General features: G+C 36.4%; 1 protein-coding gene across 1 annotated transcript; it reads right to left on the bottom strand.

Moving 5' to 3' along the window:
* Positions 1–6723: 6723 nt before the first annotated feature.
* LOC104289532 (T-cell receptor-associated transmembrane adapter 1) lies at positions 6724–12689 on the bottom strand. The gene is made up of 6 exons (XM_009888487.1): positions 12587–12689; positions 12442–12444; positions 10857–10893; positions 9532–9593; positions 8212–8270; positions 6724–6990 (listed from the first exon to the last, which is right to left on the bottom strand). Exons 1-6 carry the CDS (start codon positions 12687–12689, stop codon positions 6724–6726), a joined length of 531 nt encoding a protein of 176 aa, XP_009886789.1.
* Positions 12690–12967: the final 278 nt, after the last annotated feature.

Genomic DNA, 12967 nt, shown 5'->3' with positions numbered 1-12967 from the left:
TAGTTTGTTAATCCTACGCTCGAATAACCAAACACTTTTGTTTTAATTCTTCAGCTTCACAAAAACTTGCAACTGAGTTGTTGCATGGCTACTATCACTTGCTTAGGACAGTTAGATTATTAATCTGGATAAAACGACTTTTGCCAATCCAGGACAGTGGAATTTTATTATTAAAAAAAAAAAAAAAAAACCAAAAAAAAACCCACTCACCACCAACCCAAAAGTATATTAGTTTAAGATTTTAGGTGCTAATCTTTTAATTTCCTTTAAAAATCTGATTTTGGTTAAAGCATGTTTATAACAGAACCTGAACTCTTCATGCTAAGTAAAATCACTAATGTTTATTTTACATATTTTCTTTTTGTGAACCCTGTCTTCAAGATAACTAACTAACATAGTTACTGACAAAGGTGACTTGAAATATTGTCAACAGGTATACAAGAAGAAAATGGCAGAAGAAATGCATTTGTTTGCATGGTTCTTGCCTTGTTGTATTTTCATTACTGATTGATTGCAAAGAATTTGATTATTTGAGGTGGGCTCATCCCATCTGTCTTATTTTGCCTTCCTTAAGTTTTAACTCATACTTTATGTATTATCTTTGTTCTGGTATCAACAGTTTCTTCTACTTTTTTCTAATGGTGGTAAATTATAAGCATTTTGAAGAAACCTAGCTTATGCTTAAATATATTCCATGTATAAAATGTATTTGAAATTAAGTTTTGCCAGAATCTTTTGCATTATAATATTTTCATAAGGAAATCTGCTCATTGAAATATGCCAATGAAGTGTTATCAATATCTTAATAGGCTAATATTTTAACAACGTCTACTCAGCATTGTTCTTACCCTTTTCATATTACTGTTTTTCACCACAAGAATCGGGGATTGCAGATGGCCACTCTGGCTCGCCTAGGGCAGTGAAGAATTACAGCTGTCCCAGCAATGCACAGAAGTGTCACCAACGGTAAGTGCTTTGAGAAAAGAAATTTCAAAAGAAATTCTTGCTGCTCTACGCCTAAATATAGGCTGCATGATTTGAAGAAAGTTTCCGTTTAAGCAAAGGTAGAATTAAAATTCGAGGTTTCTATTACAAATATAATAATATTGATAAAGATTGTATCTGAATTACTTTTGATATAATGGAAGATTTAAGGCAAGCTGATGAGTATAAAAAGATGTTTTTGTGCTGTGTTCCCACTTAGCTGAGTAAATTTCTGCTTAGTTCTTGGGTTCCCTCTTCCCCCCCCCTTCTTTTTCCTGACTCCATACAAAATAGCCCTCCCTGTGAGATTAGTAATTGTTCTGAACGAAATAAAAGGTTTTCCTTTCTTTAATGCATCGAAGAAGAGAAGTTTGAGAAAGAGTAGGCAATCAGGATTTTACGGACTGCTTTCTTGCCAAGCCGTCTGGAATAAAATCTATTTCTTTGTTCCTTAATTACACAAATGCATGTTTGCTGATTTGTAGATAAAATGGACAGTCAGCTAGCTAGCTTCCTCAGGCCTGTTGTGTGATATTCTTAGCCTTCTATGGTTCCCAGGAGTGAAGCTCTTTAATGGCTTCAGAAGTCTTACGCATAAACCACGTGGCAAAATGCTGTATGTTGTGACAAGTAGTTGTGGAAAGAAAAGGAATATTGTCCTGCTGTTTGGAATTTGATTGCCTTTATCTACAAGATTATTATGAATGAGATATTTCATAAAATGAAATGTTCATAACTGATAAACTTTTATTCAGCTCTGTCTGAGTGCTATCCTGCAGCTATACTGCTATACTTAATTGTCAGATGTAAACCAAAATAGTTTAAAATAGATATTAAAAAAATTATACCATTTTTTAAGCAATATGCAAGGAAACAATTGTATTCTCACTTGTATTTTCCATGTTTAGCTATTTGTGAATGCATCTCAAAGTTTAATAGCTATTTATATATTTTAGGTTAATGTAGTAACATTACTGAGATGGTAAAATGACATTGGATGAAAAAGTTCCTCTCCAGCTGAAAGCATGTAGGGATGCAGACAGGGACTCGTGCTGCCGTTCACAGTCAAGATGTTCAGATATTGTTTTGGTGATTTCTTTCAATTTCATTCTGTTCTTCAGAGTTTCAGCAAGCAGAGTATTTTTGTGTAAATTACTTCATCATCTAAACAGTTCTTTTCTGTAGGGTATCCAGAAAGCTAAGTTACACTGACGGGAAGGACCAAAATCCTAGCAATCCCTTGGACAACTTCCTGGTCAAAACTCACCAAGAAGCGTTCGTGGACTGCTACAGAGAAAGCATTGATTTATAGTTTGGTTTTGTTTCGTTTTTATGTTCTCTTTGAAGAATTAAGGATCTATTATGTATATGTAATATACACTTTGTCCTGACTTATACTTCTCTGTAGTGTAAATCTTCAGGATCTGATTTGTCCCTTCTGACAGGGCACTTCTTATTCCTTTGGCTTCATCGGGTATTGCAGGGAATCGGGGTTCCTTTCTATGGTTAAGTTTTAGTTATGTTTTTAGTAGTGATCTGTATTATCTTGCTATCTGCTGATAAGCTTTGATTGTTAACGTATTAGTAATAAGATAAGTAACCATCTATAGTTTGGATGATCCAAACACAGTATTATATGATACGACTTGTAATATGCCTGCAGTGTAATTTTAATGTTAAATCTTTTAAGTAGCACATCAAAGTTGATTGTTCAATAAAATGTTATAACTTCTAATGGATTTTATAGTTATACTCTGTCTTCTGACAAAATTCTATGTTACACAATATGTATTCTAAATAAAAATCTATTCTGAACAAATAACTGCTTTCAACATTTTATTTCAGGTATGTGAATTCTCAGGAGGAGTTTGTTCTCATGTAATTGCAGGTATACGATGTGGCAAGATCCCACAGGTTTTCATTGCTGTGTTCTTTCTTGGCAAGGAGATTGTTTTAGGGGTAAGCCAAGTACACTCTGGTTTATTGGCATTGCCCCCTGTAGCTTTCTGAGCTTCAGAAAACAAGGCGGGGGGGGATTTCTTTGGCATTACTTCATTTCTGGGCACACAGGAGTGTTTTATGTTATTTTAGCTCTTAAAACCAAGATCTTGTTATCATAAGCATTGTTCTTGAATGGAACAAGAAGCCAGCTTCAATGAGGTTTACTCTGCAATAAGACAAGAACTTCTGCAATATACCCACACATATATTCTATCCCTCATCACTTGTATATTAGGTTTCCTTCAACAACAGCAACAAAAGATTGTCTTTTAGAAATGCTTTTGTGGCTGATTTTACTTCCTCTTCCAGACACGAGTGAACTGTAGGGAATATGCTTTATGATCTTCCCCTTGGATTTGTTGAGGTAATTATTTTGCAGTATTTCTTAATCCACCAGTACTGAGAGATTACATAACTCCATTCATGTATTGTGTTCTAAAGTAACTTAAAGGCAAACTGGAATTGGGTTTTTGCCATGTTCTGACTCTAGATATGGCTTCTGCACAGCAGCCCGAATGCAGGCTTACCCAGCTAGGAAGGTAAGTTTATTTAAACAACATAGCGATTGTTCATTGTCTCCATGAAAACTAAAAATAATTTTAACAGATAGTTCTTGAAAAAACTTGGTATTGGAAGAGAAGCTTATCCCAGTGCCACATCTTTGATGCTAGCAGTAGCAAACAATGGGAGAAAGTTCCACAATTATTTTTAGAGTTTGATTATCCCACATCTGCTTGAGTCAGCAGACTTCAGTATGCCATAACCAAAAGTCTGTGTTGTTTTTCCTAAAAATACTGTTTAAACAGATGCATCTGCAGTGACTGTCAGATGCTATAATGACTACTGGAATATACCTGTCCTAGACTTAGAAAGATTTCATGGTGCTACTTGGTGTCTCTTCTGTTTTGAGATCCGTTCTTCTTCCCTTCCAAACAGTTTGACTTCTTCCACCATATTTCTTGTTAACTCTTTCTTCACTGTTCCATTGAACTGGTAGTTGAATGCTAAGCTTACTGTTAATAAAAACTGCTTCATGCTACTTCCCTCTGCTTCAAAATTTTTGTAAGGAACACTGGAAAAACAGACTACGCTACTGAGTTAGTATAAACCTAGACCTAGCATGTCCTTTTCTTATTTTGTTGTAGTTAGTTGAAACTCTCTTTATACATGAAGAATTTAATTTCTGTATGATAGTTTGTGTAGGTCTTTCTCCAATGGCTTGGAGATGGAGCATGGAAGAATTCAGTAGTCATTTGAAAACTATTCCCAGAAGTCATTCAGTTGCATATTTAAGCAGGCAGAGGGTAAAGAGCTGGAGGAATAAAGCTAAATGTAGACTACGGCAGCATTAGAAGTGCCTTGGAAACAGTTGATAGGCCACTAAAGACAATCCTGAAGCAGAGTCTGTGAGAGCAGCAGTGAATAATTTGATGAAAGCAGTGATTAAATGTGGAAGTATATATTGAAGGAAAATATTTACAAAAGTGCACTGCTTTTTTAGCAACCTATGTTGCAAGGGAAAGCAGCTGTGAAAATTGGTGTAAATAAAGAGTTGGACTAAACAATGAAAACTAAGAATACAGAGGAAACTAGATGTACGTAAATCCCATGAAGTGGACTTACTGTTACATGTACACTCAATGAGAGAAGCGTGTACTTCATTTCCATTAAATTTAATGATCAGGCTGAAATGACAAGTTGAATTTAGGTAACTCATAGAAGTTCTTTGACTTTGGATTTTTAGACCAAAGGCATAATCAGAGTGCAAATGCTGTGAGAAAACTGGGAAATAGCAACTCTTGTACAAAGTGTACAGAAATTGTATTAAAAGAAAATACAGCATCCCTTGTTTCATGTGTATGTTGAAAAATAGTAACAAATAGTCTCCTGGGCTTGTGTTTATTTGCTTGAGAGATTGTGTAAGAAAGCTTTTTCTTTTAATCGTCTCAGAGGGCTGAGTATTGCACTTATTTTGTTCCTGCTATGGAACAAAGTATACTGCCTTCCAATCTAATCAAATTAAGTTGGTAGTTCGTGTGCTGATATCTTGGTGTTTAGCTTTGGATACTTGGCTTTGGATTTGCCTTCCTTCTTTCACCCCTTAGGATCTTAGTCAGGGTCATCATTAATTATGGTTCTCCAAGTGTTTTTTATCGATTCTTCAGCAGTGTTTATTTTTGCTTATCCAATGGGAGTTGGTCTAAGACCATGATAACACAGTCCTTTTAATTCAAGTGTGCTTTGTTTCTGTGGTGTAACAGCCAAAAGTGTATTGACGTGATTTCTGCACACAAAAGCAGGTGCTAGCACAAGGCAGGCAGTGACACTGGGTGGCTTTGGCTGCAGGGGCTGGCCCCTTCCTTTTGGTCTAGCATAGAAGTTAAGGCATGTTAGAGAGGCTCGTTAACTATCAGCTAAACTAAACATGAACCAGGCTGTCAACTGTTTCTTTTACATTGATTTCCACCCCCCGACCCCCCTTCATATATTTGTCCTGTCTCTGGACACGTCCATCCACTTCTGCTTTTAGAAGAGGTGTTGGCTCTTTGTACTATGGGTGTTTTGGTTTTTGTAACTGCTTTCAGGGCTATCTCCAGGACCTGAAACTCTCAAGCACATAAAGAGCCCTGCAAGTGTTTCAAGTTCCTTGACTCTGTGCTCTGTGTGGATTTAAAGGCACTAATATCCTTTTTTTTTGAGAAGGCAGAACTGTCCAACACCTAGAGGTAAGCATATTACATCAACATGCCTTATTGTTTCCCGCTACTACTACTTAATGACTCCCAGAATATAAAAATAATTCCCACTCTGTAAAAGCTTACCATCTGATGAGTTTAAAGTCTTAAGATGAATGTGCCCACAGTATGTGAATTATTTGAGGAAATAAAAAGCTCTTTCTACTTTTATAAAATAATTGGTAACAATGGCAATGTAAAACCCAATAGAAATTTAAACATCACAGAGATATTAGAAGGAAAAAATGCTCCCTAGGAGATTTATTGTTAGTGATCATTTGCCAGTATTTTTGTGGACTCTTGAATATGGCTGGATACAATGTTATGTTAGTAGAGGACTTGAGATTCAAGATGTTTTTGGGTATTGCTCACAGAAGGAAACTAAAGATATATAAGGATATTGTTAAATCTTGTGAGATGTACGATTGCTACTTTAAACAAGCTGTTAAATTATTCTCTAATTAGCTTTAGATATATTGTGTTATTACCATAGACCAGGCACAGTGGGAAAGTACAGAATGTTGAACAGCAGATCAGTTTTTAATTGGGAAAACAATTAAATCATTAAGTATGCAAGTATGAAACACAATTTCATTCCAAAAGTATTGTTAAAACCTATATAGAAGAATAGTTACGCTCTGCTAGAGCTCTACAGACAACAAGAGTGGGCCTTTTGGGACTATTTGAAAGTTGATGGCTGTTTTAAACAAAGGATTAATTTTTACTGGAATCAATACCATATGACTGCTGAGATACCAGCTTCTACAACTCCCTTTCCAAATGTCTTCAGAAGGGCGGTTCCTTCAAAGTGGCAGTCTGGATCTTATTTCTTGCTTATCCGTAAATGTGCTTGGAAGACACTTAGTAACACATAACTTACCCGTATTACACCATTGTTTGGTATATCAGTTTGCCAGGATATTGTCTCTAATCATTCACTGTTCCTCCAGAATGAACAAGCAGATCTCGCTTTATGATTATGTATTTGGTTTAGGAAGCCACTTCAAATGTTCTCTCCTTTTGTAGTATGAATAAAACCCATTAATCTGAAGGGGTCATCATGAATGGCTTCTACGTTTGCTGTGTTTTCAGCAGCCAGCTGCTCGCTATTGAGGTAAATGCTAACTTTGGAAGCCATCACGGTGGGGTTAGATGATCTTTCTTCTTCATTCTCCTCTGCCGAAGGGTCTGCCTTTCTCCTGGGTTTTCTGCGTTTTCCCTTGACGCTGTGATCGAGTGAGGCATAACACATCTGATTGGCAGACTCCACCTAGAAGGAAATTCACTTTATATTTAACATTGGGTAGTTACGCTTGGTTTAAAATTACGGCTAAGATTTTGGGTATGTCTACACTGTAATCATAATAGTGGCTGAAGTTTACCCAAACTACCTGTAAATGAACTCATTAAAAGTACAAATGATTAAGCTGTTTCACCATAGAAAACAGACCAACATAACCTAATAGTAAATGACTCATGTTCTTAGGATAATGGCAGTAAGGAAAAACTCATCAAGGTATTAGAAAGATTCTGTATGGGAACGAGGGTAGCTTATATAATCAGTCCAAGTTCTTTGGGATGCAAGACATTGTTTGATCTGTTTTTTCTTTCTTTTTTTTTTTTTAATTAGAATCCGGTTGTTAGCAACAAAATATTTCACAGGCTTTCCGCAGAAAACCAAAGATGGGTGATTCTTGTCTATATATATAATCTGTTCTCCTGTGCAAAATGTATGCTTTGTATGTCTTTCCCCTGCCTCTCTCTGTCTTTTTCAAGCCAAATTGTCAAATACTTTTGACATTGGAATTTTCATTGATTATTCTGCTTATGTAAGGTTAATGAAAACAAACTTCTAGATTAAAAAAAGGGATATTTCTACCCCCTGGAAGTATCCTGAGAAAGGACTGAAATCAGTCCTTATGAAACACCTGGAAATCAACTCAGGAAATTGATGCCAGGAATGCTTCAATTACAGACCAGTTTCAGTTGAAGCTTGCATGTTTTTAGGCATCCAAGTATCTCAACAAAATACATATCAACAGAAAAACAGTCATCTTTGATTTGTTAAGGCATATAGATTTTGTGCTGGGCAGTAGAGAACCAGTCAAACTTATGACTATCATATGATACAGCTTGTGTTTTCACTTGCTTGATGTCCAAAATAAATAAAATTAATTCTTTACATAAGCCATGGAGGTAGATGCAGACTTAACTGGGCCTGACCTCTCTGCCTGTGGCCTGAGCTTTATCATGCCATATGGATGGAAATGAGCTGTCTGTCATGCTCCTGCTTACTCATTACTGACCCAGATTGAACAAAGGGTCAAGTCTGTGCTTAAATTCCCTGACGAACTGAGACACTAACACATGGTAATTTTTGTGATGAGCAGTGTGAAGGGTTTTGTTATATATTGTCATAGGATAAACATAAGAACTCTGAGACAGACCACATTATCCTCATTAGGAAATCCAGAATTAAAATTAAAGATACCTGTAGCTGGTTAACTGGCCTTTGAGGCTGGGACTTCATCTGCTCATAACAACATTCCTCTGTAATTTATCAAAGTAGAAAAATGTTTTAGTTAAGACACACTACCGAGTCTTAAAAGACCAGATCAACAGATCCTCCCCGTTACAGAACTAACTCCCCCCAGTTTACTTTGGTAGAAGTTTATTTTGGGTTGAAATCACACACAGATCTCTTCCTCTATTTATAGAGGGACAAATAGCTAAGAAATTCAGACACACACACTGTGAAAATGGAAACCATTTTCTGTTGGATGGGAAGTTTCTCATTATTGTCCAAGTGGGCATCATTTTAGACTGCTGGGAGGACATCTCGCAATTAGAGGGTAACCACATACTGATGTATTTTTCAGCACAGGCAGCCTTTTCCTTGGCTGAGAAAGAGGCCGTGAGTTGCAGCAGCTGGTGATTAAAATCTATTCCTCACTCTGCTTTCAGTTTTCTGTAAATTTGGTGCAAGTTATTGTCTCATGACATATCTCATTTTAGCCGTCGGTAAAACAGATTACAGTTTTCAGGCTTTTGTAGTGTCAATGCATTTGAGTGGTTGGCTTAGTTTTATTTATGCAAACCCTATATGAAAAAGTCAGGGGTCTTTTTTCCCTGCAGTTCAAGTACTTTAGTTGAGTTTTGCTTAACCCCAAACAAGGCTAGCAAAAAAGTTGTGTTCGTGCTACTTAAATCCTGCTTTAACATCATAAGGGCGTCGAGACACATACCCTCAGCATAATCTAGCTTTAGCTGCAGTGATATGAAGTTACAGCCTTTAATGTGGTATCTCTCTGCCAAGGATTATTAATTTCAGCCCAGTAAAGCAGAGAAAAGCTATGTCTGCCCACCATTCAGCCACTGGGCTTGTTTCAGCGTATTTGTCAACGTCGCTGATGATCTGTGGATAGCGACAGCAGAAAGCGGGTACGTGTCTGTTTCTGCCAGCTTCTGTGGGAACGTTGAGTTTGGGCAGTGAATGATACGCGTCTTAGATTACTTTAACGGGCATGGATCAAGCTGTTACTGCCATTGGTACAGCTTTACATGCAGAAAAGCTGTTGGTTTTGAGGTATTTGGCTGAACTATATTTGGACTGTAAAAAGTCTAATTCAGTATGTGATCTGGTCTTACAAAGAGCAGTGCAGTAGGACAGTAGGTGTTAATACAGCCATTGAAAAGCGGTAAATTCTCAAGTTTGCTATTTGAGAAACACAGAAACTGTTGGTCAGTCAGCTTTTAACCATACATTTATTATAGCCTTCGAACAGACACATGTTCTTAAAGTGAAGCTTACCTAAAACATCTTGATTGAGATTGCCGTAAACTGGATCCTCTTCTGTGTAATAGTCATCATAGCTAGAAGGGGAGTGGAAAAATACCTTTAATTCACAGAATATGCTTTATTTAGGACCCCACTGTATTGGGGAGGGGAAATACCAGTTTTGCAGAAGGGGAAGAAATGGCAATGTCTCTATTCTGGAGAGAGATTTGTTATCTAGCCAAGAACTGAACTCTTTTTTTCGTGTAACTCAGTTAAGTACAAAGCTAATCTCAAGACTACTAAGCTACTGTTTGATGTAGTTCTAGAAATATTAATGATCACTGAAAGGAACCCAGCTTATGTCTTCTGAGACCACTTTGCAAAATAAACTAAAGCACTAAATGGGTCTTTTGGGGAGGTGTTCTTAAAAAGTCCACTCTTGATTCAACTAAAATGCTTACATTGATGCAACTAGAGAAGGCACAAAGTTCAGCGTTGGATATTTAATAGTATTCTGTGTTTCGTTATCTGGTGTTGCTTGAAAATGTTTTTAAGCATGTTTGTAAAAATGGGAATTGTTAGTGGGAAACACTGTGTAACCTTGCTCCTGTTGCATCCCTGTACTGTGCCTTGTCAAGGGAATGAAGTGATGCAATCTAACACCAATTTTAGAAGTATTTTTCAGCCAAACAGGTGGTAATAGACAAACAGACTTTCCAACTTTGAGTAAATTTGTAATTGAGAATTGGTTTTGGGGAACAGTTGAAGGCTTTTATGTTTTTTCTGTTAAGGGCCTTTTATATTTGGGTTGAGATGAGGATCTTTCCATCTCTGTTGTCTAAAGTTTTGGTGGTTTTTGTTAAATACAGAATAAGAGAAACAGCCTTGTAACGGATCATGAGGTATCCAGCAGCTCTAAACAGACTCCATTTTATCACTTTTGAATATCCTGTGTAAAAGAACTCTATGAAACATAAATACATATAAATTATTGCCCCACAAGTATTTAATACCAGACTATAATTTACTGTTGCTTTCAGAGTTCTTTTTCATTATTATGCATATATTGATTTTGATAGTAAATAGTGTTTTAGCTCAATATCTTGCACTTCCTTCAGTATATAAGATTACCATATTAGCTGTTGATAAAAGGACTGTAGTATGTCTCTCCCACATGATTTTTTTTTTTTCTTGTTTTCTTTGGAAAACTTTTTCCACAACTGTCCTGCTCTCTGACATTTCCAGGCAGGCTGCATGAGATATTGGATTTTCCTCTATGCCACCCCTCCAAAGCCATCTGTCATTATTTATTGGTTTATTTCACCTCTGCCAGAAAGAAACTTTTTCCTCCAGCTTACCTTGGACTGTTGTCTTCATAGTCTTTATACATTTTAGCTGGAAAAAATGTTTAAAAAAATGAAATTAAGAGAAAATTAAACATGCTATTTTAGAGCTCTTCAGATAATTGTCTTAATTGACATTCTTTAGATTTCACTGTAGAGAGTAAAATCAAAAGCTCTTGGCTCTCAGGACCTCCAGTTTTCTTCCTGCTTTTCTCAACTACTTTTGACTAATACAAGAAATGTTTATGTTATAACTTTGTGCTGTGGCTACACAGTCTACGTTAATTTACAAGACTCCAAACATCTGTTGTAACACATGTGATTAATTCCGTGTTTCCTCCTCCTTCTACCTCACTTTTTTCTCTGCCTAGGGAGGTGCATCATGTGTTTATATTTCAAGGTGAGGCGTTCATTCATTTTGCTAGTTCTGTTGCTTGTATCTCTGAAAGAGAGGTATCCTGTGATCCACACAGATGAAGAAACTGAAGCAGAGAGGCAGCGGCTACAGGGAGATTTATTGCTAGATCTTCATTATTAACTCCAGAATGCCTGACTTTCTATCCTCTGCTCCAGGACTCCAGAATTTACCACGGTAAGCTCTGATTCCATGCGCAATGCAGCATCAGCCAGTCTGATCAAAACCTTGCTCAAGGTTAGTTTTGTAAATGACTCTGACTTTTCCTCATAGACATGTCAGCCTAGTAGCGCTAAAAGACAAAATAATCCAAAAAGGCACACACACTCCCATCCCACAACACTCCAGCAGCTCTTTTAATATCCTGTAGTCATACTGATTCTCTTATACTTGGTGAGTTTCGTTTATAAGCATGGGCCTCATGTCCGTGTAGACTGTGTAAGGTATGTGTGTTTAACATGATTGAATCCACCAGTGTTTGCCTGCCCATCCATACACGTATAGCACAGGTGCAGTTTTCCCTGTAAAAAGGCAGTTTTTTCCTGAATGGGAGTGGTGAGGATTGTACAACTTAACTATAGAATTGTATGCATAGAGAGGTTGTGTTGGCATAATCAATTCTTTTTAAAAAGTCATAGTTAATTTTCACCAAACCCAGAGCATGACTGTAGTCACTCTCTAACATAAATTAAACAAATTAGTTCTTTATTGCGAGTGACACATTGGTTTAAGAGCTACATTAGGATCCCATGATGTAAAGCAAATAGAATTATTTTTTTTTTTACAAAATAAACTGATTAAGCATAAAATGTGTCTGAAATCTGAAATTCAAGTAAGCATTCAGAAATTTGGGGAGGAGAAAATTTTCTCAAATATATGTTGTATTAGTGCAGCTACTTAAAATAATTTTTAAATTAAATACAAATAATAACTAGCTACATGAAAAATACACTTCAAAAAGGGAGATTACAGACGTTTAAAATATACTTTGGGAGATTACAGATGTTTAAAATATACTTTAAAAATAAAAATTTAGCTAGAACTAAATTATTCAGCATGTACATATTCTATTGTTTTGTCTGCAGGGAATGGATTTGGGTAGCTGATTTTAGCAGCAAATTGGGCAGCTAGCAATCATTCTGTAATCCTACCTGACTCTTCTAAAAATTTTTACAAGTTACATACTCTCTACTAGAATCATTCTTACCAAAGCATAACTTTAAGATTCAAAATAATTAATTTGTTGGCTTGAAATCTCCCAGCAGTGATGGCTTTCTCTACAGACACTTTAAACACTCAAACTTCATTCCTTAGAGATAACATTACTTACCACGCTTCTTTTTCATATAGTGTGAAATGTTCAGTATCAATGAAACAACCAGAGCCAAACTCAGAAAGGCCAAAACTCCCCAGACAGAAAAATGACAGTTCATTTCTGTAACTGAAAGAAAATAATTTTATAGTTTGTGTTGTCTAACAGTTTTACTCTTCTCTTTGCGGTTGGCTGGTTTTTGCTTTCTTCAATTCAAGCTGCTATTTTGTTGTTTACTCTGTGACAGACATTGCTATACAAACTAAATAATATCAAAACTAGACGCTAAATGAAAAGAAAGCAACATCAGTAAACTGTTAGCAGAACTACTGTGTCATAGGGATTCAGCCAAAGATCGGGCTATTGGTTTGCCTGTAAGATGCAGTAAAAATCAGATTT

Source organism: Charadrius vociferus, unplaced genomic scaffold (assembly GCF_000708025.1).
Source record: "Charadrius vociferus isolate BGI_N301 unplaced genomic scaffold, ASM70802v2 scaffold487, whole genome shotgun sequence".
NCBI classification, from domain to species: Eukaryota; Metazoa; Chordata; class Aves; order Charadriiformes; family Charadriidae; genus Charadrius; species Charadrius vociferus.
Note: the sequence above shows the minus strand (reverse complement) of the source record. Positions and strands in the feature narration are given on the sequence as shown.